This window comes from Catharus ustulatus, chromosome 13, assembly GCF_009819885.2.
Source record: "Catharus ustulatus isolate bCatUst1 chromosome 13, bCatUst1.pri.v2, whole genome shotgun sequence".
Taxonomy (NCBI): Eukaryota; Metazoa; Chordata; class Aves; order Passeriformes; family Turdidae; genus Catharus; species Catharus ustulatus.
The window spans coordinates 4,697,834-4,725,312 of NC_046233.1; the positions used below are offsets into that span (position 1 = coordinate 4,697,834).

The 27,479-nt window shown below is 42.5% G+C and overlaps 1 protein-coding gene across 1 annotated transcript; it reads right to left on the bottom strand.

Annotated features, from left to right (window-relative positions):
* Positions 1-658: 658 nt before the first annotated feature.
* Positions 659-26,927, bottom strand: LOC117002543 (D-threitol dehydrogenase-like). Its single transcript, XM_033071755.1, has 8 exons — positions 26,702-26,927; positions 19,535-19,771; positions 18,852-18,926; positions 17,472-17,688; positions 12,592-12,800; positions 12,013-12,085; positions 6,886-7,003; positions 659-1,196 (listed from the first exon to the last, which is right to left on the bottom strand). The coding sequence occupies exons 1-8, from the start codon at positions 26,918-26,920 to the stop codon at positions 1,001-1,003; spliced, it is 1,344 nt and encodes a 447-aa protein (XP_032927646.1). The 5' UTR covers positions 26,921-26,927; the 3' UTR covers positions 659-1,000.
* Between the last annotated feature and the right edge of the window lie 552 nt (positions 26,928-27,479).

Below are 27,479 nucleotides of genomic sequence, written 5' to 3' on the forward strand. Positions count from 1 at the left end.
GCCAAATGCAAAACAAATGACACGAGGATTTGCAAGTGGGTTTCTTCCCGTAAATTCTCCTTAGGTTATGCTTAAGGGCCCTCAGGATGGAATTCTGTCTTTATCCAGAGCCTATCAGAACTGTAGGGTTATAGTGCCACATTTTACTGCCTGTAAGCAATGAACCCAATGCTATCACCAAATGAGCTCTTCAGCCAACAGAACTGTATCAATATCACTTGAGCTGGCCCTGGTTTACACCGAAGAGTTGTCTTCAGAATTTTACAAGAGGAAAAAATATTATTTGGAAGATGACCTTTGCTTACTTCTGTCTATCATGGAAAACAAAGACCCAGTTGTATCAACACTTAAACACACATTTAACTTAAAGTGTATGAGCAGTCTCTACTTACCTCAATGGGTTTGGACTAGAGCCATTATAATTACCAACCATGAATCTCTATTAAGTGCAGCACTGTTCTTTCAGGGGCATTTATGTGGGTGTTTGTATAAAAACACTGTCAAAAACTAAAGAACACCAGTAAATATAAAATGGCAACACTCAGGTTCAAATGTAATGAACTAATTTATTTTTTTTAACACTATATCCAACTGTTTTTCACCACTCACAGATGTCACTGGAACAACTTGAATACAAAAAAATTGCCTAAGAACAATAAACTACACAGACCAGCTAATATTGATTGCTTTAAAAATGCCCCCTGTTAAACTGAAATAATAGCCAAATCTCACTGCAGTAAATGTACTTTTATATCATTAAATACTAATTTAACAGAAATGTGACTGCGCAGTGAAAAACACAAAAATGCTGGAAAACTGAAATATTACCCCTTTTTTTGCCTTATTTTTCCTGTGCATTATACAAATCTCCAAATTAACACCCAAAAGAAGGCAACAATAATTTTATGTTAGTTGGCCACGTAGCCACACAAGCCAAAGCTGGGACCAAACTCTAACACACGCTTCCCAAAGGCTGTGAGAGGGGGGACTGCAGGACACCTCACCACAGGCTCTGGCCACCCTCGATGACCAGGTTGTGGCCTGTCATGTAGTCCGAGGCTTCGGAGGCCAGGTAGACGACGGCAGCCTGCAGGTCAGTGGGCTGGGCCAGCCGCCCGGCCGGGATGGTGGCCAGCCAGCGCCGCACCAGCGGCCGCAGCTCCTGCGAGCGGATCAGCGGCGTGTCCACGATGCCCCTGCAGCGAGCACACGGACAAGGGGTCAGCAATGAGTGCCCCCAGAGGGAAAGGCAGCACCTGGAGGTGTTTGAGGTGTTCTATCAGAAGGAAAGTGGTGCAAAGCACAGAGGTGAGGAGCATGTCCAGCCTGCTCTGCTCCTGCTGGAAGTCATGGTGCAAACTTCCATAGCGCTCCTGTCCTGTCATCGCCTTTTGCTGCTGATGGGCAGCTCAGAGGTTTCATTTCAAGCACACATACACTCACACGATCTTCTTATATAACAGCACAACTCTCTTACTTTTAGGTTACCCATAATCACCAGTTTAAATTTTTTTTCTGGAAAGCATGGGAAATGAAAGTGCCTTGAATTGTGTCTGTCGCGGCTCTTGGGAGCGGTTGTCCTTCCATCAATTTCTCATCACTCTACAAAGAATGTCACACAGCATGCTTGTGTACAGCTCAGAAACTGAAAACAGACTAACTCTCCATATGTCAAACAATGAGGGGAACAAAAGCCAGCACCCTTCTGGGCACCAGACCCTCTCCACACAAAATAAAGAGAGGCAGAGATAAGCACAACACTCCCAGTGTGATCCCCCTTAAACCAACACCCAACAAATCACACTGATTTACCTGTCTTGCCTCTTTTACATTAATGACTGACTCCACTATTTACTAAAACTCTGCTAAGTTTGGTTTTTTTTTTCAGGTGCCCCAAAAATGATGCTGCAGGAAGCACAATGCAGGGCGAAGATTTGGCTGGCTTTTGTGACTTTAACTGCAACTGATTTGTCATACTCCTCCTTAACAACATATTTGTATTTTGTGAAATGTATAATTTTTCAGCCCCTGAACAAATATATTTACATAACTGTGTCTAACGAGAAATTACATTTAACTTCTCAGAAATGACAATAACTAAAACCTGAACTGCCAATTCCACTTCATTAGTGTGGTAGAAATGCATTCCAAATGTTAATAAAAATTCCAACATGCTGATAAATTAGCGCTTCTAAGGAGCATGTGACACCTTGGTTAACATATTCAACCTCAATTATATTTCTCTTCAGCACCCTGTTATCTGGAACCTTTGCTGGCAATCAGAGGTGCTGTTTTTCAGCGGCCAATTTTCTAGATAATGTAGCTTATCAACACTGTGGGTAAACTTGCCAATGAAATCAGGCTGCACTGAACCACACACACGCTAATTGCATCTCTTTTTTATGCATATTTACAGACTGTCACTTCAAAGAAATCAGTGGCCCATTGAGGCAGCCAGTTAGCTGGAAGAATTGCCTCTTGCAAATGAAAATTAGCAAACAAGCTAGTGATAAATATGAAATGAACAAAGTATAAAAATACCCGTTTTGTTCTGAAACTTCATCGGCATCCCAATTTAGACTTCCAAGGAAATAATTTTTTGAGACAGACTGGATTCTGGGTATGAGATTTACCTTTTGTTTTAAATGAAGGCTGAAATCCACTATTTACTCTGTTATGAAGTGGAACTAATTCAGATTTTCCCCCAAACATTTCTGTTCTCACTAATCAGGCAGGATTTAAATATCGGCTTTATATTTCATTGTAATTGTCAATAAAGAGCAGAGCAGTTCAGAAACACGAGCGATGCAGCTCGCTTAAGTTCTGGCAATATAACAAAATCAAGCACATTCCAGTATAGGACTTTTTTGGTTTACTTTTTGCCTTCAAGCACAGCCCCCTGGTCTCCCTCCTTGCTTTCCAAAACTCCTCAAGAACTGGTTTTCTTCAGAGAAAAACGTGCTTTGAGCAGCAGACATTAAATATATTGAGCTCCTCTCCCTCACGTGCCTCTGACTGTGCTTACAAAACCATCACCATCATCATCGTCATCATTCTGGCTTTGCACTATCAGAGACCAGAATAAGATCCATATGATTTTCTTATTTTTTTCATTTACAGATATGTTTTAACCCTAAGGGAATGCAGATTAGGGAATAAAACACACAGTCCTCCAGCAGAACAGATTTTGCTAAAAAGAGGACGTTTTTCAATCTGTTCAGAAAAATGATCTTTGGTCTGATCACTGCAACCTGCACATCACTGTGCTGTGCCTCTTGCTGGACCTTTCTTTAGGTTCACTCCATGTAGCAAAAATTTAGATGTGTAACCAAACTTCACTACAAATTTTTGTTAGAGAAATGAGAAAAAAATACAGCGCAAAACTTAAAAGTTGCAAACACACATACTGATGGCACTATAAATATTAGGCATGTCATTGATACTACACATCTTCTGGGAAAGCTTTGGTGCCAAGTTGGGCAATTTAACGTTGTCGAACCCTTTTAGGCAGATTTTAGTTGGCTCCTAACCAGTTCCAGCGAAGACAACTGCCAATGCATTAATTCCCTACCTCATCTCGTATGCAGTGCTGAGCCTATCAGTACTTTCTGTTGCATGTCAATGTAATATCAAACTGCTGGTTCCTTAATGTTAGATATGAGCATCAATATTTCATTATTGATACACAGGACAATTTGAGACACGAGGGGGAAAAAAAGACTGCAAGGAAAAAAAAAGAGAAAAAAACAATTGCCTAAAACATTTCCACTTCGAGAGACACATTAGGAAAAATATCACTTACCAGATACTTAACTGGAATTGTTACGTGCACTCAATCCCCAAATGAGAGCAAAAAAAGATTCCATCTGTGTGTAACTTGATTTCTTTCAGATGAGTTATTAATTTGAATGAGTTAAGTACACTCCACTTAATCAGGAAGTGTTTAATCACAAGATCCACTTAATTGGGACATCTCCCAAGGAATTAAGATTTAAGTCCAAAGATACTTACCAGCAACGACTGCTGCTTAATGGGGATAGTAATGCTGCTTAATTGGGATGCCTTCAGGTGATGCTGGGGTGCTCCTTCTCCTGCCAGCTCTGCCTCTCCTTCCCCCTTATGGGGTGTTCCCAAATCCTGCCTACTTTCTGGGGCTACCAGCCTGGTGCAGCACGGTGTGGCTGCCTTCAGAGGAGCAGGGCAGGATGCAGGGCACACAAAGGCTGTTTGCCCATCAGCCCAAATGCAAATCCAAATCCCTGCCTATCAGGGGGAACATGGTTCATCCCCTAGGGCTGCTGGCCTGGCTGCAAGTTGACCTTAATATAAACTTCCAGTTGCCCATCCCAAAGGTCATCACATAATGGCGTGTCATGTCTTGCTAATCAAGAAGGCAGTAATTAGCAAAAAGAGGGGGACATTGATTCAGTGTAAGGCTGCAAGAATGATGTGTTCTAATACTGCACATGCCAAAAAACAGACAGCTTCCAGAATTCCCTCTTCCATCACACCCAACACACTTCCATGTCCTGGGACCAGCAAAGAGACTGAACTCTATGGGCAGCTGGGCACCAGTCAATGCTCTGTAAAGGTCCCTGTGTACACCCAGGTACTCTCTGCACTTCAACCCCCACATCCATTTCAGGAAGACTCCAGGACCTTCTTCATTTTTTGGCATCTGCTGTGCAGTAGGCTATGAGGTGATGGCACTGGATGGTGGTGCAAGGACTGAGCACAGGTTCCACAATAACAACAGCATAAGTCAGCCAAAACATCCAGGGAATCTCAGCCACCTTCTCTCCCTGGGCATCAGGTTTGCCTGGCCAGCAAGAGAAGCCTGCATGTTCAATTTTATAAATGCAATAAATCATCCTAAGGACTCTGTCATAACATTTTATGCATTGCTAACTTTTATGCATTGCTCTGCATAAGTTTTATGCACTCATTAAGAAATTAAGTTGATAAAAAGTGACCAGATAGGAAGAGGGGGAAAAGGCCAAAAGGTTTGCATGGTGAAATAATGTTTAAGGCCAGACTGGAGCATCTGAAGCTTCAGACAGAGGCACACTGAAAGTGCCTTAAAGCTTTAATGCAACCTCAACTGGGAGGGGCAAAGGACTTAAGGACACAGATATTTTACTTATGCAGAGCTGATCTTGGGTACCATCATGCCCTGTATCTACATCTGCTCTCCTCAGATTCCTTAAAATCCCATCCTGATATAAAATGACACTGAGGCTGCTATTGGTGCTGGCCACTCAGATCAGGTGGGTTGAAGCTGTCCCTGGTCCTCAGTGAGTCACACCAAGAGACAGTGACACTAGTGGGGTCCACAGCTCTGGGGATGGATCCAAATGTGCACTGAAATGCAGGTTCACATCTCAGACAGAAATACAAATGTGAATAGTTATTCTCTCAGAAGCAGATGTGGGTTTTGCTCAGAGCTAGAGTTTAAGAACAGGTAGAGATTATCAAAATGCAACCCTGTGTTGCCTTGAAAAGTAGAAAGAGAAGCTGTCTATTTTTTCTCCATGTTCTGGCAGCATTCTCCAGAAACATAACTTCTAGAGAAGCTAGTGCTTGCTTCGAAGTTGTACAACACAATGAGTTCTGATAATTTGGTGCCTACTTTTTAAATTTATGTAAGCCTGTAAGAAACAGGTAATTCCTCCTATAAGAGCCTTCTCATCCATAACTGCTGTGAATGTGGCACAGCTATCCCACCTCTGTTGGTGCAGATTACCTGTATGTTTTCAGACAAAATTCCTGCCAGGTCCTGCTGAGCTTCCTTAATTCCCTTCATCTCCCAGCTCCCCAAAGCCAGTGTAAATTCACTAGTGCTAGTTGTGGGAACACCATTACAGCGCTGCTATGGCGTGGGGAAAATCCCATTAGGAAGTAAGATGCTGTTGAAAGAATCTGTGGATCACATGGAGCAACGGCTGGAGACACTGGTATAATTAGTAATAAATAATCATAAGGAAGACAGCTAGCACAAGCAAGGGGAGAGCAGACTGGCAGTAAAAACAGAGGCACTTACCATTAAGCTCTGTGATTTTTTTTTCCCCCCTCCACTTTGTGGATTAAAATATGTAATTTGTTTTCCCTAATTTGATCTACATTATTATCTTCATTATTACAATTTAACTCCTGGGTTAAAATCCTGCCCTTCTTAGTTACTCTGATTGACTTCAATGGTCTACAGAATTTGACCGCTTCCAATTAACGCTATCCACTTGGGTTTCTGCTCAGCACTATCATGCACTGCTAATTGTTTAATAAAATGACTGGTTGGGCATGTGTGTGAGAAACAGGGAGAGACAAAGTAGATCTGCTAGGAAAACTTTTCTTTGTGAATAAATACCCTAAAAGCTTGAGGTCTCCAAAAATAAGAAAAATGTAAGTTGTAATAAATACATATATATTTACAAAACTACACCTGGCCTCCTGTGACTGTCAGAGCTGAACAGTAGCTCAATAACAGCAATAAAATGTAGCTTTTAAAGTGCCTATATATTTGTCTCAAGTAGAAAGGGGAAAGAAGTATTGTCTGTTAAGTGTCAAAAACCCTTTCTTTAACCACAGAAGGCTTGGACAGACTAAGGAAATATTTCATCTGGAAGGGAAATGCTAAAAACTACCCTTCACATTATTGGAAAACCTATTATCAAATGCTAAAACCTCTCCTTAAATCCCTGAGTATACACAGCAACAGAGCAGGCTTGGTTCTAAGTATTTAAACCTTTGTTAAGGAAAAGACAACATAAAAAGGGATGCAATCCACCTGCTAATTAGAAATTTTATTTGCTGAGATAGTGTTCATTTGAGCTTTGTAGAACATTTCATTCCCTTTGTAGTTTCGAAATGAGACTACATTTTACTTACGGGGAAATGCAGTTGACTTTTACTCCTCTGTCAATCCACTCGGTTCCCAATGTCTGTGTTAATTTTACGACCCCGGCTTTGGAGGCGTTGTACGCCAACTGCTTCTGTGGGTGAGGGACTACAAGGGATTCAGAAGAAGAAAATTATTTATTCTTCCCAAATTAAAATAGCTTAGGTACTACACAGACAACTCCCTGCATTGAGATGAGCTGTTTGCCCTTTTCCCAGGTACCAGGCAGGGAGCAGCCAGAATTCAGCCACCTACAACACAAACCCCTAAATTTGTATTTTGCCATCTAACAATTTTGTCTCAGCAGATGGGCTACTGGAAAACAATGGTGAAAATAAAAATAAAGACACTTAAAAGATCCCATATTCGGGCAAAGACAAGAACAATGCATTCAACATATGTATGCAATACTTGTATGCTCTGAAGAAAGATAAATAATTATATACACACATGCACATTCATCTATTATAGACATACATATGTTTTATATAGTTACACTGTAATACTAATAAAATATAATTACAAAATATTACATAATTAATAATATGTCTAATATATTAAGTACTCTATGTTATGTAATATATTAATATTATTTATAATATTGTGTATGGCAGATGATATATGATGTGATAGCTGAATGTAATAGTAAATTGTTTGATATGACATTATATGATAGAATATGATATAAGTGCATAACAGATTTTATATAACATAATATATATAGCTTCTTAGAACAAATTATTCTCCCTAATTTTTAAATTATCCATAGTCTGAGGCAAACACATTATCTAACTAATGTTTGTGTGGATGTGAACACAGGTGCATCCCAAAAATTCAGAACACCCACCACTTTCAAAATCTGAAGCTTTTGAAAATGTTTCAGAGATGTCACATGTCAGTCAGAGACAGAAAATGATCAGCTTGCTAATTACAATGTTCAAGCTTGTTAGTGCCGTGTGCTCGGGTGGCTCTGCCCCTCTCCAGCTCAGTGAAAGCTACTTAAGGACAAATCCCCAGTGGGTGTAAAGTGCTTTAAACCCACGGGAGTCAATCCAAGTCAGTCCAGGTGTTGGGATTTACACCCACAAAGAATCTCTCCTTGGACTTCTCTGGCTGTCACTGGGACTGCATTAAACAAATCCAGTGCAAAGCATCCATCCATAATTAGCTCTGTATCAGCACAGAGCTTCGCTGAGCTGCTGACTGATGGAGGGAGGGAGGGGAAAATCAGGGCAAATATCAGTAGTCACAAAGACAGGCAATTCCAGCCTGTGGGGTTGGATAACACTGAACCCTGGAAGAAAGAAAATCACTGGGTTTGTGCAAGGTTCAGCAGCCAAACCCCAACTCCCAGCATTTTGATAAAAGCACATAAGCAGCACTAGTAGCTGGCATTAAACTGGTCTCAATAAATTAAGCTTATGCATCAGTTCTATCTCACTCCCACCCATGGCATCCCAACACACCCACTACTGATTTTATTGACTTGGGTTTGAATATGTTGATGTAAAGGGTGGAATGAAGGTGATAACTGAGTTATCCAAACTCTGAAAGAGCCAAAAAGCCCTTCTGCAAATTAGTGAGCATGTGAACAAGGACCTTTGCATTGAACAGAGATGTTTGTGAGTAGATTTAAATCACACATAGGATAGGAGCAACAATTAGAGGGTTTTTTTCTGCATATATATGGTGCAGGTTTGCTCAGAATTCAAAGGCCTTTTCATTGCTAAAGAGGACATTTCATACCAGGGCCCTCCTCTGCCAGCATTTATTCTGTGCTCTTTTTTGCTCAATGTGAAATGATTTGCATTTTGACCAGCAGAACTGCTTTGCCCTCAGTGTGTGCCTGTTGCCCCCTGACGCAGCGCGCCGTGGGGGCTCTCGAAAAGATGTGGAACGTAATTTCTTGATTAATTGCCATGCATCAGCTCCAAGTTACATACAACTTCGGTAGTTAACCTTGTAACCTCCCAAAAGCAGTTCTTTGCTAAACTTTCCAAACATGTCTGTCTGTGATAAATCATTTTGGTGATCACTTGCTAAGAGGAGAGCAGTTCTGGCACTGGCTCTGCACCTACAGCACCTGTGGGTGACAACAAGTTGCTGCAAGCCACGAGAATCAGCTTCTGACTTGGGGTGGGTGATGAGACACAGTTATCAAAAGTCCTTCCATGGACTTTTGTCTGTATAAGAATATCTAAAGAAGGTAATTAGGAGCATGAAATTTTCCCCTGCTGAGGCATTCAGCCCCTCTCAAGTGGAAGAACTCCAGGAGAAGCCAACAGGTGCTGTGAATCTCCAGCACTGGATGGGATTTCTGCAGCAAAGCACCCCATGCCACCTCCTCTTCCCTTACCTAAGGTGGTTTCTTACAGAGAGAAGAGCAAATCTGTAACCCTCCAAACCCATACAAAATGGGGTTTGTGACTAAAGCTATGCCTCCAGCAGCGTCACCCAAAAATCTGCATTGCTAAGGCTTCTGGGAAGGGAGGACACACTCCTATTACAGACAGATGATAAGAGAAAGCAGATAAAAATTGTGCCAACATTAGCTGCATTGTGTTTTAAACACCTTTGTTCTGATTTGGCTGGGATAGTCCTTTTTTTTTCCCCCATGAACTATTACAGTGCTGCATTTTGGATTTAGGACAGAAAAAATATTAACACACTGATGGTTTAGTTATTGCTGAGTGAGTCTTACTCTAAATCAAGGACTTTTCAGGGCCTCGTGTTGCCCTGCTAGTGAGGAGGCTGGAGGCAAAAGAACCTGGGAGGGGACACAGCCAGGACAGTTGACTCTAACTGGTCAGAGGGATATTTCAAATCACATGGCATCGTGCTGAAAAACTAAACTGGGATGAGTTGGTTGACCAGCCATTGGTCAGTGGGTGGTGAGAAATTACACTGTGCACCACTTGTTTTTTATGTTCTTTCTTCCTTATTATTATTTGCCTCTCCTTTTCTGTCTTAATAAACTGTCTTTATCTCAACCCACAAGTTTGACCTTTTTTCCCAGATTCTCTCTCCCATTCTTGGGGCTGTAAGGTTATTCCACAACAACCTGACACTCTGCTGTTGCACCTCCCAGCCTGACCTTGAAGCAGCCACACAGTGTTAATGAGAGGTGCACACAGAGCACAGCAGAGCAGACCACTTCCCACTGAAGATATTCACTGTAGAAATTACAGCTCTGAGTTACACCTGTGTGAACGCCGAGCCGCTGCTGCTGGAGTGTATGCCTGGAATAATTCCATTGGAACACCAGAATCAAAATGCACATATGCAAAATGTATGCAGCTTATGTCCCATTAATTAAAGCTGATTCTGAGCAGTGTATCTGGAAAAATCACAAACAAAAACCTCCCTATCCTGCTAAGTGTCTCCTCATTTTCCTGTATCTCTGAGGAAGGACTCAACCTACAACAACAACAAAAAAAATATCCCCTAACTATTTCTAGAAACATTTCATACTATGCCAGTTGGCCAACGTACTTAAATAACCAACCAACCAACATATTTATTTAACATTCAGCAGATGGACATGATATGAACATCGTGGTTTTCAGTCGTAGTTTCATAACTACTAGATTTTTTCAATGCCAAGATTCAAACAGGTTCAGAAGGTAAACACATCTCTCCATCTCTTAACTTCTGGCCTAGCACGCATTAACTTTCACTGACATTTAAATGCATCTTGGGATGACCCTTGCAGGCTGCTCTCAGGGCTGCTTTCCAGCGTTCCTTCGTGTTCCAGGACAGGTATTTGGGTTCCAGCCCCAGATGCGATCCCCAGGTGGAGCCAAGGAGGTGCAGCCCCAAGCTGGGGCTGGGGTGGATGCTGTGTGGGAATGGCATCACCACCCAGCTCAGCAGAGCTGTGCCAAGCCCTGATGGGAAAGTTGGAAAATGCCTCTCCTTAAGCAGAGCAGACCACTGCTGGGCTGGGAGCCGTGTGCCAAGCCAGCAGATCCCCAGTTTGTGCCAATTCCCAGAGCTTCCTAACTTTCTCCAGGATGGACTACATCCCAGGAAATTTTGCTTTGTGGATGGTGACAGCCCAAGCACAGACCAGAGCCTGACTGCTCAGAGCAGAGCAGGAAAGCCTGAGGTAATTGAAATTTAAAGCCTCACAATCTTTTCAGAACTACTTTTCTTGGGGAGTTTTTGTAACTTTACAAAGCTGGGATGGAGGGATGGTGCCTGTGTTTAAGCATAAGTAAAACAGCTGGTAAAGACACTTGAAAAAAATATGAACAACAACATTATAAATGGATTTTTGAAGAACCATTTAAAGTTACTGTGCAATAAACTGAGTAGAATGACATAGAATGTCAAACTGGGCACTGTAAAAATAAACGTTATTCCAAAGGAAAATAAAAAGACTGCATATTTATGTAACATTCAGCAGATGGACATGATATTAATACAGGGGTTTTCAGTTGTACTTTTATAGCTACTAGATTTTCTTGCCTAACTTGGCAACCCAAGGCACCATTTGATTTTTGGATTTGGACAATACTGCAACAGATGTCCAGACCAATAAAATAAATTCCTAAAGGGCTATGCTTAATTTGTGTAATTGATCAATTTTTGTTACATGGGCTTCAGCTCAGCAGCCTTCCAGATTAGCTCAGCAGTAGGGATTTCATTCCATATGTTACAATGGTTTATTGGCCCTTTTGATGACACTGCTGATTCAGCAGCGTTGGTGCAGGCACCTGTTGGCAATGAGAATGTTATAAAACCCACGGGTACCAGGGCAAATATTGGCACAAAATCCTTTGGGTGGCTTGTGAGCATCTTGTGGGCTCAGCTTCCCACATGCCAAGGAGTTTGCTGGAACAGAAAGGAGGGAACAACACGTCTCCTGTGGTATCAGTGCTCCAGAGTCAGAAAAGGTGACTCCACCCTTTCTATAAAAAGTAATAAGTGCTCTAAAACATTGAGGACAGATAAATGTTGAAAAATGATATCAATAAAAATTTTGTAGTACATTTCCTCTAATATGGAATGTCAGTGATTTACTCCTTCCCAATACAGGTTTAATTGATTCAAATAGCATCGGTAGTAATTAAAATATGGATTCTGAAGCACAACTGTTAGCTCTCATCACTCACCTATTAAACTTGCCATAGATGCTGTGTTAATTATCTTCCCATATCCTTGATTCAGCATAATGCGGCCTGCAGCCTGTGACAGAAATTAAAGGAAAGACCAGTGACCCTTTCTGTGATTGTGCTAATAATGACATGATAATAAATTAGTCTTTTCAGAAGAGTTGATGTGCTAACACATTTTTTTTTAAGCACCTGATATAAAAACTTGGTATAAAAATGGCTGATGCAGGAAAAAATCCCATTGCCATTTCACACCTCTCTCCACTGATGGCAATTTTTTTTTTTTTAAATCACTAATGTTGGGAATTCCCCCCTCCAAGCCTTCTGGGTTTTCAAATAACCATCCTTCAAAAAATGTTGGCTGTTTAATGCCTGGGCTTGGGTAGCCAACAAGTACCAGCTACTTTTGACCAAAATCTGTAACTGATATAAAGCAAATCTCTCCTAAACTTCACCAAAACTAGGACCAATTTTATTGTGATATTATTAATAAAGCATTATTATATCATGAGCTAAAGTAAACACTTAGAATATTAATACCCATTTTTAAAACCAACCAGTGCAGTATTTCACACTTACTTGGCAGCACAAGAATAATCCTCGTAAATTAACATTAAAAGTTTTGTCCCATTCCTCCAGGGAAGTGTCTTCACTTGCAGAGTTCAGATTGATTCCTGCATTGTTGCAAGCAATGTGGACTGTGCCCCAGCGAGCCACAATTGCATCCACCATCCTTTGCACATCCTCAGGCTTGCTTACATCTGCTGCCAGGGCAAGGCTTTTAATGCCTGCATTGAAACAAGAGTGATGGGAAAAAATATTTGGTTTTATGATTATTTTTAATTCATATACTGACATATTTTATATATGGCTGTGTTATAAAAATATTAAATATAAATATATATAAGTACAAGCATAGATATAGACTATTAGATATAGATAGATTATATAGATATAGATATATAGATATATGTAGATATAGATAAATAATATATAAATATATTTTTAATAAATCTCTAAATATTAATATAGTGATTATAGTTATATAGATACATTCCAGCTTAATTCATTGCTCTACAAATACCAGCAAACGTGTGTTTGTTACTGCAACACCATTATAAAGTTGCTGGAGACCAAGCTGGAGCCCAGGTGTTGGAACTAAGTCTGCCACTCGGGCAGGATGAAGCTTGGAACACTGCACCATCTTCTGTCCAAACCCTCAACTGCAGCTTCCCCAGCTCCCAGCTGCTCTACAGAGACTCTTCTTATGCCAGGTCCCCCCCAAGATGCTACAGAAATCGAATTAATTTGTCCCAGACTGCTCTCTGTATGAACTGCAGCACCCAGAGAGCTGGGAGCCTCAGAAAAAACCAAACCAGTTTTAGGTGGGAGCCAAGTGAGAATACCTGCAGGTGCACAGGTATGGCAGTCATGGTGCCTTATTTATTGCAAATCACACTGCCAGAAGAATGCCAACATTGGGAAGTGTTTTACCAAATTTGAAACATGCAGAAATTTTGCTTTTTTCCCTAAAATAATCTAGACACTTACTTTTGCACCAGTGTTGATCCATAAATAACTTCATCAGCTTTAAATACCCTTACTGTTAAACAATTTAAGAAGCCTGCTGAGACACCTGATGCCACTGGGATTATACCCATCCCCAAAGCCAAACAAGGCTACACCAGTAAGGGCTGTGGTGAAATGGGTCTTAATTAAGGAAGGAGGGTGGCAGCCACTGGGGTTGGACCATGATCACCAGCCTGGCTAGGAAGTTGCAGCTATTAAATCAAGATATTTTTCTTCTATATAATTAGCAATTATTTTTCACACTGGTCCCTCTTTTAGATCATTCTGATGAAACATTTAAAAGAAGGGACAAGCCTATTCCAGGAGCAGACTCTCCCAAAATGAAGCTGAGATGAAGGCTCCCAGGAAAGCAGGGCCAAGCAGAATTGGCCAGTTGTGTGTGTGAAGAAAGTGGCAGGAAAGAGACTTTTGCATGGCAAAGCTCCTCCTCATCTCCAGTGCCCTCAGGAGATGTCAGAGCGCACAGCCTGAGGTGATGCTGCTCTGAGGGGCTGGGGCAGGGGAGATCCTGCCCCTCCAGTGATGACACCATTCTCTTGATTTCCATGGAGAAAAAAACATACAGACAGCTAAAAAGTGGATGCATGCTCTGCCACAGAACTCTTATTTTATCACAGGTTTTATGCTAAGTATGCTGAAGGAATCAGAAGAGGCAGACAGCCCCTGTTGCTCCTCCTAATTGTTATCAAGACATGTAACACACAGGGAGTTGCTGCAATCTTTCTTTTTCAATTTACAGACAAAATGGGTGCATGTTACTAATGGTAACAGAAAGACTCTTCACCTGCCCTCCAACTCTCACCCAATTTAGAGCTTCATCTTATAGGTCAGTTTATAAAAACGAGACAAAAGGTGCCACATGTGAGTGTCTAGTGAAGAAGCAGTGAAACCACGCTCACTTCAAACCAGAGTCCCACACTCGACCTTAATCAATTCAGCTGATATTCCTGCACTCTGAGAGGGGGGAGGAAACCACTTTGTGTGTCCCCACTGTCCCCCCAACCACCTGTTAGAAATAATAAATAAAACAAACTATGGAAGAGCAGCTTCAAATCTACAGACACAACGAGAGGCTGGGTGCAAGGTGGGGCCTCTCCACAGCACTCAGCTCAGTTTTGTGGGGCTCGTGGAGGCAGGTTTGTGATGAGAGGGGCAGCAGGGAGCCCAGGGCTCTGTGCTGGAGACAATCCCTGTGCTGGGTATGCCTGAGGTGTCCTTCTGCAGGTGCACACACACGTCCCCCTGCCACGGGCTTCATCTCTGGTCTCGGTATAAATGGAAGTAACATGTTGCATATAGACAAGAAGATCAGGAGTGACATTGCACGAGGCATTTGCATAGTTTACAGTGAAAATGCACATTTTAAAAATCCCATCAGACTAATTCTTCCCTTAGGGTACAGGCAGTGATTCCCCCTGAAGACAGAGGTGTGTGTAGTGGAAGGTAACCCTTAGGATTTTTTGGTTATGTTTCATCATTTTTGGTTCTTCAGTCAGGATCCATTAGTAACTGTTGAAAGAGGTATTCACACAGGATCTAAAAACAAAGAGCCCTGCAGCCAAGGGACGTACACCAGAGCTGTCTAGCAAAGCTAAAACTGAGATCACAGGCGTTCTGATGTTTAAAACTCATCATGAAATGATGGCACCATCCCAAAAGGCAGGAAAGGGCTCCTTGATATAAGAAGCAGAGCAGCTCTAAGAAAGCTAAGCAAAATGTTTTGAAAAAGTATCAGTATGGGAATGACTTGGGGCACTGAGCTTCCAAGTTTGAGTTAGAGATCTACAGCCATAGAGAAGAAAAAAAATCACAGCCCCTTTGTCCTTATTACAGCAGGAAAAATATGTATTAATGTTATGATTGCTTCAATTTACTCATGTGAATATTTTGAGAGTAAGGCTAGCTGAACCTTTTTGTCAAAATTTATTTCCAACAGAGCATGATTCTTCTTTGAAGCCAAAATGTTTCATGGAAACATTGATTTCAACAAAAAGTTTTCAAGGGAAAGCTTCTGAGGTCCAGGCTAGAATCTCTAGTTACCTCTGGAGAGAAAGAGATTGAAAACCTGACCTTTTCAGATCCTTTCCAAAAACGGGCATTTGGATATAATTCCCTTTCACAAAAGCTTTACAAAGTTTGGGGGTTGTTCCAACAGGGAACGACAATAAATTCAAAACCTCAAAACCCATCATGAGACGGAAGGGATGTGCCCTGACCAGCTGCACTGGTCAAATTGATAGATAATATTTGACCTCAAAGGATAAAGATGTGTAAAGAGTGAGAAGTGAGATTTTCTTTGCTTTAGACTGCAATAATATTTGCTGTGCCTCGTGACCTCTCCGACTGTATTTTGGAAGAGCCCCCCACCTCCTCCAGGCTGGCAGCCCACTGCTGAAGGAGCAGAGATGTAGGGCAGCCATTGAAGGGTAGATGATCAAACTCCTACTGAAAATACCCTGGAGAGGAGTTAAGTTCATTTTCCAATAGGCTGTTGGCATCCACAGTCTCATGGCTCTATCGAGCAGCCCATTTCTGTCCGAATAGCTCTGCTTGATATGCAGGATGTCACAGGGAAAAAATGTCCAAAAGGAGAGTTAAGGGGTAGGGCGCTGCTACTTTGTGCCAAAACCATGTGGCTCTGGTGCACAAGAGAGTGAAAAGCTCTGGGTGAGTCAGGAATTTGTAATAGGAACTGGACACTTTCTTCTTGGTCATTATTTGGGAATCAGAGCTTTAACCATTGCACTGACACTCTGTGTGAAGTGTCTCCTGGCTGGAGGAGCTGGGGTTGTGCAGACAGGGAAGTTTTGTTCTAAATGTTCTTTGGGGATGTCTCAGGACAGTATCCAAACCTGAATGACACCGTTCTTTGTCTCTTCCTTAGACAGGGTGATATAAATACATCTGCAGGGGCTGGTTTTGCTGGAAAATGTGGTTTCTAATGGTCCAATCCCTTGCAGAAGTCAGAGTGGAAATAAACACTGGTGACTTTATCCATGTGGGAAAGTGAGAATTTCCTGTGTAAATGTCCATCTTTAGAGACAATGAAGTTTGAACTTTGAAGAAGGCTCAGGTGCAATCTCACAGAAGGAATTATAAAATGTGTGATACTTCCTCTCTTATCACTAAAATTATATTTCCAGTTTTCTTTTTCCCCTTTACAATTGCAGTTTAGCACAACTCTAGGGGGAAATTCAATTTTATGTTACATTTTCTGTTTTTTACTGCTAAAACAGGAGTGGCTTGTAGAGGATTTTACCTCTTATTTGAGATTTTACTTAATATATCTGTAAGTGTTTTGTTTCCATATCTAACCCAGCATACATGCTTGAAAGAGGGCTTGGAAAATGGCTTGTCTTCAGTTTAAAGGGCACAATGAGAGATTGAGACTGACAATATAGCTACCTGGTTCTGGTGTTTTGGCTCACAAGGTCTGGAAGAGGGGGTAGGTGAGTTTGTAGGCTGTATCTTTCATTCACCCATAGTGAAGGCTGAGGTTTTGCATTATTTACTTTGAGCACCACCATCTCTGTTCAGTGCTGGTTATACAGATCTCACTTACATGAGGTGACCCTTCTCTGTTCCTGTCAGCCATGGATTTTTTTTTTCATGGATTTTTAGCCATAAAATTTTTGCAAGGAATTTTGTTTGGATCACTTTGCCTCTCTAATAGAGTTTATATTGATGAATAACTGCTGGTGTGGTATCAGTGACTGCTGGGTCAACACTGACAGGGCAGGAGAAGCTTTATGAAAATCCCCTGCTCTAACCAATTCCCCACCAGGGCTGGATGGGAGGGAATTGTGTACAGGGCAGTGCCAGGTTTGAAGAAAAGCCACCACACAGTGCCCATCACGCTCAGGGCTTACCTTTGAGGCTGAGCTCACACGCCACCGCTTCTGCCTTGGCAAGGACCAGATCCACCACAGCCACTTTGGCCCCAGCTTCCCCCAGGGCATGGGCAAAGGCTCTGCCAATTCCCTGCCCTCCTCCTGTGACATAAGCCACCCTGCCATCCAAACGCAGCCGCTCCAGGATGCGGCGCTGGTGGCAGCCCCAGAAGACTTCATCCTTCAGCACTTGTGTCTGAAACAAGAACACAAACACCTGTACAGTGAGGGGCAGAGCTCACTGACACCGTGAGAATGAGGTGGGAGCATGAGCAGGGATCCATGTCTTCTTGGCCCATTAATTAATATAAAAAGTATCGCTAATTCAAGCCAAAAAGCACCCTCATCCATACAGATATTAATCTCAAACACAGCACTAAGGTGCCAAACAATGGAGCAGAAGGGCTGTGCTTTGGGGAGATGCTACAACCATTCCACTTTCAGGAGAGGAGGGTATGGCATTTCAAAGTCTTACAAGATGACTGATTAAGTCTTCCAGTTATTTCATCCCCAGGGCCCAGTTTTGCCCTCAGGCTCAGCTAAGAGGCTATGAACAAGGTTCCAAAGGCAGGATTTGGGTCAAGTAGAGTGCAATCAAAATATCTTCACAAGGCTGGTGCACAAATAAAGATATCAGCCAATAACTTAAACCAAGCTGTCATCTGATCAGCTGCCATACATCATTTCCCCCTGGCTGGAATCAAAATGCAAAATACAAGATGTTTAAAATATTGAGTTTGAAATGCCAGTGGGTGTAGCTTTGGGAGTGCTCAGAAACTGCAAAACAACCAGGATGTTTCGGTCTGGGTTTACTGAGGTAGGTCATTATGATTCCAGATGGGAATTTCATTATAGCTGGATGGTGCCCACTATGTAAAACAGAGGAAGATAAAAGCACCATTTTTTTCCTCAGGACAAGCAAAATGTAAGACCATGAAAACATCCAGCTCAGAAAGCACAGGAGAACATCCTGTGCTGCCTTTGAGTGAAAAAATGAACTATTTCAGATATGTTGTATTGGTTCATTACAGCTGGTCCTCAGCTCCATCTTCCCACACTCCTCTGCATGGGAAGGATGGGAGAGCACCAGGCACTGACACCTGGTGAGCAGTGCACCAGCCACCCCAGAGATCCATCACAGCACAGCTGATCTGAAAGACTTTGTAAGGAACCAGCATTTATCAGCTTTAGTGCAACCCTGGACTAGTGAGGCTTAGAAGTGCCGAGCTCTAAGCTGCTAAGTCCATGATCAGAGTACCAACCACATGTTTGCCTCTTGCCACCAAAATCCTTAGAATTATTTTGTCCTTGGCAGAGTCAAAGTTTTCCCAGAAATGCTCACAGAGAGGAAATACCCACCTTGGATTCAGCCACATCTGGAGGCACAGGGCTCCTTCGAATGAGGCTCAGACCACTCTGCACAGGCAAAACCACCTGCAAACACAACACAGTTCTCATCTGCTTTGTGCCTGGCTTTCTGTCACCCAGTTCCACTGATATGAAGGGTAATCCTCAGGCCACAGTAGTTTTTTCCCTACTCCTGTTCTTTAGCTGAACAACACAAACATGTCAGGCATCTGTATTTGCTCACATTCCTCTTCCAAACTCATTGCTTACACAAATGCCAGGGGAAAAAAAATGCAATCTTGTCTCTCCAGTTTCTAAAATCATAACATATTGTTTGTGCATGCTATTACTTCTTCTTTTTATTCTCTTTGCTGACTCCTATTTTGCTGGCAATGTCCTACAGCCCCCAGAGCCTTTAAAGCAGAGTGGTGACTCTTCAGTTGTGCTGTAGAGCTGATTATTCACTCTTAAGTGCTCTCCTTTTATCTTGCCTTTAACACTCTATAAGATGTAGACAGAGCAGAGACCACTCCTGAATATAGAAACTCATACCTAGAGCTCAAGTGAGGTGAATTATTATAAAATCTGAGTTTATTTTAGGTCCTTTGGATAATGGCACCAACAAAAGAAGCATTTTAAAGAGTACTTTGCAAAATCCATAGATACAGCACCTTAACCAATGGCATTCCACTAACCTGCTCGACACGAGGATCTGAATTAATCACTGAATTTAATTTTCTGACAGCTAGTACATTTTCATCTGATACATTCTCCAGGTAGACTTGTCCTTTCATGAGTGTGTTCTCCACACAGATCACTGCATCCATGCTCAGCAAGTGGTTATCCATGACAAAGCTGTAGTACTGAACAGCATTCCTTTGATCAGCATCAATAAAGACCATATCAAAGTGCTCGTCCTCAGCATGTAATGCCTGGAAAAAATGATATTGGAGAAAACACTAATTATTTACCTGAAAGTTGCCATTAATTCATCCTTCATATAAACCCCAAACTATACAGAAACTTGTTCTTTTAAGGTAACACTGCTAGAACTGCTTCTGGAGATCTTGGGAGCTTTCTGTACTTTGCAAACAATTCTTCAGTGAATCTCTGAACTTCTCAAGGAAAATCAGGATATAAAAGAGGATGCCTCAACCCAGCTTATGGTGTTGAGAGTCACAGCAGAAACACCTGCAAACCTTGAGTCAAAGTAAATTGATCCATCAGGGTAAGACTGGCATCAGACCCTGCCACTGAGGTGCTGCAATGAGTTCTCTCTTCTCAAAAGAGCACCTATCAACAAATTGAAGAGTGGCAATTATATCAGTCTGGGAGAAAAAAGAGGCACAAGGCAGATCTGGGAACTGCAAACTAGTTTGTCCCACTTCAGTAGCAGGAAAAGGGTTGAAATCCCAATTAATAATAGAATTATAAAGCACATGAAAGAACAGGTCATGATAGAGATAAAGCAGCACAGCCCTTGTGAAGGAAAATGATGTTTCTTTAATCTAAAAAAATGCTTTGGATGGCTCAGCAACAGAGAGGATAAAAGAGAACTGGCTGCTATCATCTAATTGGATTTTCAGAAATGTGGCACACCTTCCCTCCAAGCAGGCTGCTGATGATAATGTATAAAAGTGTTGATGGATGACCAGATGGGAGCCTTTACAGCCTTCTCCTGTGGCAGTTAATGCACTCGCTGCCCAAGAGGCTGCTATGGAATATTTCAGATTCCATCTGGGACTATTTAACTGCATCTGTGTGCGTTGCAAAGAAACAACAGCTCATCCACCTATCTCAGAGAGCAGAAATGCTTTCAAGTCTTTGCATTTCAAGGGAAAATAGAAACAGTTCTGTTTTCCAGAACTCACTGTCTCTACCACGACTTTCAACGGCACTTCTTGCATCCAGATTTCCCTTTTATGTTTAGAGACATTGTGCACAATGAGAGATGAGCCATCCCTTGGGTTGTACCAGCACAAGCATCAACAATGGCAACAGAATGTGAGAAACTGGTTTGGTTTTGGGAGTGAGGTCAATGGCTCCCAAAGAGAGATTTCAGGAGCCTTTCCAAGGCAGGGAGTGTGGATCAGACAAGGAAATAGAGGAAACAGATCACTGAAGATCTGAACTCCTCTGTTGTGCAAACTGGCGCCGTTGTGAGCTTGTTAGTGGTGAGGTAACTAAGCTTGAATAGTCACATTCAACTGTGGGTGCTCTATAGCACAGAATCTCTGCCTGTAGCACTGATAAATCCACATTTAGGACACATTACACTACCATGAAAGGAGACCTTAAGGCCAAATATATGCTGGCTTATTACAAATGTGGTAGAAACTAGGACATCTGGATTCCTGGGATTCACCTTTTCATTTCCTGACCAGCAAAAAAGTCTTGCCCTGGTTCCCTCTTGAGCCACATTGGTGGAAAGCAGTAGGACCATTCCTGCTACTGTGGAGGAGTATCTTATGTCAGGCTACACCTCAGTCAGTCTGTCCAATGCAGATACTTCAGGAAGGGTCAGAAGATGAAAGCTGGGTGGAAGAGACCATCATGAAGTGAGATTAGAGGTCTCATTCCTCAGGGAGAAGAGCCAAAACCAAATTCAAGTAATTATCATGACTTATCACTTCTTTCTGACTCGTAACCTTCCTGGGTGGAGGAGGTGGGGGGCAGACATTCAGAAACAGATGTGGCCATCGCTGAACATATGTTAGTCCTGCTCCGTGGGATGGCTCCCTAATGAAAAAGAATCTCACTTTTATGCACTGACTTCATTAGGTCCATATGGAGTTGTGCAACTCTCTGGATATTAGCTGGACTTCTTATTTCAGCCCTCTTTCTGCACCACCTACCTGCTGACAGCTTATCTGTCTTCTGATGCAGATAAACCACCTTTTAACCACTCCATCCATCCCAGGAGGGTGCTGGGTTGGATGTGTACCCAGTGCACACCTGGCTTGTCCTTGGGTGTGCCAGGCCATGGTTTCTAAGGCATTTCTCTTCTGCCACTTCACTGAGTCCTGAATGGATAACCAGAAAGCTCACTTGGGCATCCAGATGTCCAGTGCCTGACACATGGAAGGAACAGCCTGAGTTTATCCTGGGACCTGCCATCATTTGAACTTCTTGTTTCCACAGTTTCATAATTGCTGATGGGTTTTCCATATTTAGCTCTAAACAGCTCCAGGGCTACAAGAGGAATCCACAAAATTCATTGAACCTGCCTTTCCTCTAGAGCAGCCTCAACACAATGGGATAGCAGCCACAGGGAGAGGAAAGTGCCCTGTTTCCTGGAGTCCCTTGGCCAGTAAAACACAGGTCACCAGGCAGGTGATCACCATGGTCAGGGCACCACACTGGGGAGGGTTTCCTCACTGCCAGCACCCACTGCTGGACAAAAACTGCCAGAAAATAAAAGATCTGCTCTAACTGCAGAGCAGATGGGTGCAGAGGACAACTCCATGCTGTCCAGTATGGATGAGGGAGTTTAAAATGAGGGATTGGCCACCCTGGTCCTCCCAGCACAAACTGGGCCTGGGACCTCACAGCACTCTGGAGATGCCATTGTCCTTTGCTTGGAAAGGCAGAGCCCAAATGCCTCCAACAGTGAGGAAAGCTGAGATCCAGAAGGAAATAATCTGCCTGCAAAATATCCTGCTGAATCTAATTTCCTGAGTGTTTACAGTGCAATCCCTGCTCCTTGCTACAGAGTCATCATAGATGGTAACAGATGGCAATAAGAGTTTTAATTCAGAGCAAACTTGGCTAAAATTAATGCTTATGCTTACAGTGATTCATTAACTTCTTTTTGGATTTAAAAAAAAAAAAAGTGTAACACTGCATTCCATTGAGGAGATGTACCAAAAGTGCCCACGAGAAAGGGCTCAGAGGTGCTGCTGATGGATACAGCAAAAGATCAGGGAGAGGACATCCCAAATAAGAACATGAATGAATCTTCTGCCAAAGCTCAGAAAAACCCAATTGGAGTCCTGATGAGACACAACACTCTCATAAGGCACATACAAACTCAATCAGAAAAAAAATGACTGCCCAGTTCCTTTGATATGGATCATACAGTCAGCATATTTGTAATAAAGATGTACTCAAAACTTATTACCTTCCCTGTGCCTTGTTCTTGACCTAAATGTAATAGCAATCCATCCTTGGGGTGCAGAGAATACATGAAAAAGTACAGTTTCCTTTTAAAACACCATTAGAATATTTTACTGTGTGTGGACATACACTCTTGTTACTCCTAAATGCTATTCTATTGAGTACAGTTTATATTCACCAGCAAAGCGAAATCTCTAGGGAAGCCAGAGAGGGAATGCAATTTCTAGTAATAACAGCTCACAACAGTGAATACTATCCACTTATCCCCACAATTTCCAGCTATTTTGGACTCCTTTCTGAATTAACCTTTCATATCAAAAGGAGCAATTCTAGAGCACACTAGAGACTCCGACACAATTTCATGCATAATTTATTCACTCAGTTCAACATTAAACGCAGAGTCCTTGACTTTGTCAAGGTGGATTCTGTTGGCAGACTTCACAAGCAGCAAAACAGGAGAAATGAGATCTGCAGCTCAACCTCTTCACCTATTCTGTCTGCTAACAGGAGGGAAAAAAGAAGAAAGCAAACCCTGACATGCTTCCACAATGCCCTGCAATCAGTAGAATCAGCTGCAAACACCGTGCTATTTTTGTGTTGCATTTTCAATTTTAAAATGGAAGGATCAAAATAATGGATGTGAATAATTTCCTGATAGTTTGCATTCCCTCCAGACTCAATCCTGCATCCATTGTTCATCAAAAGTCCACAGAGAATTGAAGGAAGCTCTTTGTGCAGGATCAGGCTCTTGCTGGCAGCAGATCCATGGCAAGGCACATCATCCAGGCATGGCTCAACAAGGTTCAGACTTAAGGGAAGATTTGTTGGGAAATGTTTTTAAACGCTGGCCCAGGACATGTTGAATAGGTAGCTAATTCCCACTGAAGGCACCTGTGCCTGAGACTGAACCTAAAAAAAGGTTTCCCTCAGTCCACATTTCAAAATACTATGTTAAATAAATTCCTGAGGCCCTTGGGCACAGAGGGTTGTGTTGTGAGCTCTGTGTTGTCTGTGTGAGCTCTGTGCTCTGGTGGGGACCTCACCCATCCACTGTGTGTCCCTCATGTGTTGGGAAGGTGGAATTTTATCATTGTGCCCTCAGGTATCAAGTGAGCCCTATTATGTATTTGAGCTCTCTGGCTCCTCTCTGACACTTAGCATCCCTTGGCAGGCCAAAATCACGGATTTTTTGGCTGTGATCTGGGACAAGAGGGAGGAAAACAGGCCAACCCCACCAGTGCTGTGTGATAACACCAGGGAGCATCAAGAGGCTTCAGAGAGCCTGGCAAGGTGCCATGGTCTGGTGTGCTGCCTTTGCACTGCTCTCCACTCACTCCCAGCCCTGATGAGCCACGGATTGAGGTGAAAGAGTCAAAGCCACAGGGGTGACACAATGGCCCCACTGTCCAAGGTGCACTGGCACAGATGTGTTGCATCCTTGTGGCAGCTGCTGCAAGATTTACAACTTCCTTGTAAAGGGCTGCAGCTGTAGGGGCAGCACTGGACACATCCTGCAGCACCTGGATGATACCTGAGGCTGGGATGCAGCTCCTGGGCAGACTAATTTTACACCAGAAGGGAGAGATCATACTCCTTCTGACAGTTTGGACATGCTGAATCATAGCTGCAGGCAGCAGAGAAGGAGTTCCCTGGCAGGTAGTTAATCTATAGATAATATGACATTTTCTTGCTTTGAAAGGGCCAGGGCAGTGAGGCAAATCCTGCTTCCAGGAGCTGTATTACTGCAAACATTTGAGGAGCAGCAGATAAGCAGAAATACTGCCCTGATCTACTGGCTTAGAAGTGAGATTCAGCCATCACCACCAAGCAAGAAAGCTGCATCAGACACCTCCAAAGAGCAATTGGTGGGTGACCACCTCTGCCCTGGTGTTTCTATAAAGGGACAAGAATGACCCCTAGGGCTGCAGACACTGTAGGCAGCAAGGACAATCCTTGTAGAGCTTGTTCCAGCTCTTCTAAACCTCACTGTGCTCTTCAACAAATGCTAGCCAGCTCTGCTCTAGACCAGCCTCCCCACAAACCACAAGGGACAGAAATGTTTTCTATTTCCCCTGTGAAGCTGAGCAGTGAGAGCCCTGCTGTGCCACCCTCCACTCATCTCCTGCCTGTGACTGCCTTGTCCTCCTGCCTTTCAGCTGCCCACGAGGCAGCAAAGGAATCCTGCTCAGTCTCCAAGCTTCTCTGGTCATCTGGGAGGGAAAAGGCAGCGTGCTGTGCACAGGCTGAGCCTCTTCCACACACCCAGGCATCCCCCACACTCCAGCTGGTCAGACCTCAGAAAGCTCAAAATGCAAATGCACCAGAGAGCCCACCAAATTCATTGCTTCAGCATTTACAGCCATTGTGCATTAAACCTGCAGGACAATCCTGATTGTCCTGATACTGGTGACAAAATGCCTGCCACACTGAATAGCAAAAGTTCAGAGCCCAGTGCAGAAATCCTGCACAGAAAGGTGTCCCCATGCTGGGATCTCTCCTGCCAAACACGAGCATCTCTGTTCCCAGCAGCTCCAAGAGGTATTTGAAGTTCTGAGCACCTGCAGAACTGGGGTCAGGATGTGCCTTCATGTTGCAATTGGAGGATATAAAATCAATTGCAACATTCTGTTTTAAGGATTTAATTTTCATGTCTTTGCTCCCTTCTTTAATCTCTACACAGCATGTACTCTGCCTGCCTCTAGATATTTTAATTCAGTCACAGTAAGTCAGTTGCACAGAATGGGCACTAGAGAGCAACAGCAATTCAATTAATTTCACACTCACTGCAGGGAGCTGGGATTTTAAATGCTGCACATTGCAGGTGATCTGTAACATTTCGTTTTTTCGTATACTTGCAAAGCTCTTTGTTTCTTTCTTATCAAACTTGGAGGTCATGAAAACCAGAGGTCAGAAAGCTCCTGGCCATTTCATTTTAGAAATAAATATGGTACCTGCTAATGCAAATAAAGTTACAATCAAGCTCACACTGACACATCCTGATTGAAAATGAAATCAGATCAAATTGATTTGTACTAATAATAGAAAGGCTTTTTAATGAACCTGGTATGGGCACCACCTGTCTCATGATGGACCCGCAGCAACGTCCTGGAGATCCATAAACTGGAATTAAATGTGAGCTGCCAGCAATCATAAGATTTCTTTTTCTTCAGACAAAGTCACCAGTCAGAATGAAACAAGTACAGCTAAGGCATTATTTGTCAGAGGTTTGTCACATTGCTCTGGAAGTGAGAAAGTGGGGTCTAATTCATCTAGGAGTTTGCTGTGGGGAAAAATCTGAGAGGTTTTGGCAGAATTACAAACTTCTCCAGGAGTTTCCCAGCTCTTGTGAGCATTGGGACCAAGCTGTCCTCAAAAGCTGGCTCAGCAGGGTACAGATAAACTCTTCCTGTTTGTTCTATTTGGAATTAGGGATCGAAAACAAAGCCAACCCACGCTGAGTTAAACTGCCATTGAAGCCTATCGACCTACACTGAGAGCCTGTGATTCCTTTGGCCAAAAAGCTGCAGGATTTTAGTTAAAAGGGAGGGAAAACTGTCTTGTGTACCAGAGCTGCTCCATCATACATTGGAAATAAGAAATAATCTCAGTGCAAGAGTGTGTTCACACATTTGCAAGCAAACCAGAGCCACCACCCAGCATCATACGGGCAGGAAACAGGACCTGCCTGAAATTATTTAATGTGCTCTCCACTAGAACTCCCAAACTCCCTTTCCAGTTGACTTTACCTTCAAGGTGTCTGCCACTGGTCCCGCTTGCATGGTTATCTTTTTGCCATCTGAGGAACAATCAAGTTCTTCCTGGCTGTTCACTCCAAGACACGGCACTTCTGCACAGACAAAGATTTTGCCATCGCCCGGCAATTCCTTTGCAATAGCAGGGATAGTGTAACCTTTAGGATTGCCAATTAATAAAATCTTCCTGGCTCTGATCATATGGACAAACATCCTTAAAATCTGGCCTGTGGAAAGACAAGAATGAAAATTTTAAAATAAAACCATGAGAAAGATTATACTTTGTTCACAATGAAAATTAGATGTGCCTTTTAAGCGATCATTAAAAAAACCCTAATCTTAAAACACTCTCAAATAAGGGTTTAACAACAGAATCTGACAAAATTTCATCTAAAATGCAGCTAAAAGACAACAGAATAAAAGGACTGATTTTAAATGTAGAACCTTTATCATCAATGCTGCTATTGTTCAAGTGCTTGTTAAATAGTGCTTGAAATATTGCATATTTTAACATTCCCCCCATATGAAAATGGCTTTGAGATGGCTCCATATTCTTTCTGGAATCCAGCATTAAAAAAAAAAAAAATCACTACATTACCTTGCATTTGCTCTTAGAGTCATTATCCCTAGACAGCACCATCATTTAAGAAATTTATCATCAGTGGTGTCCTTCGAACAATGTATTAGTGTAATAGATTATAAGAGTACTTCACTGGGATGATATATTACCCCAAAGATGAGAACATCTGGCAAGAATGAATCTGGGAATAGA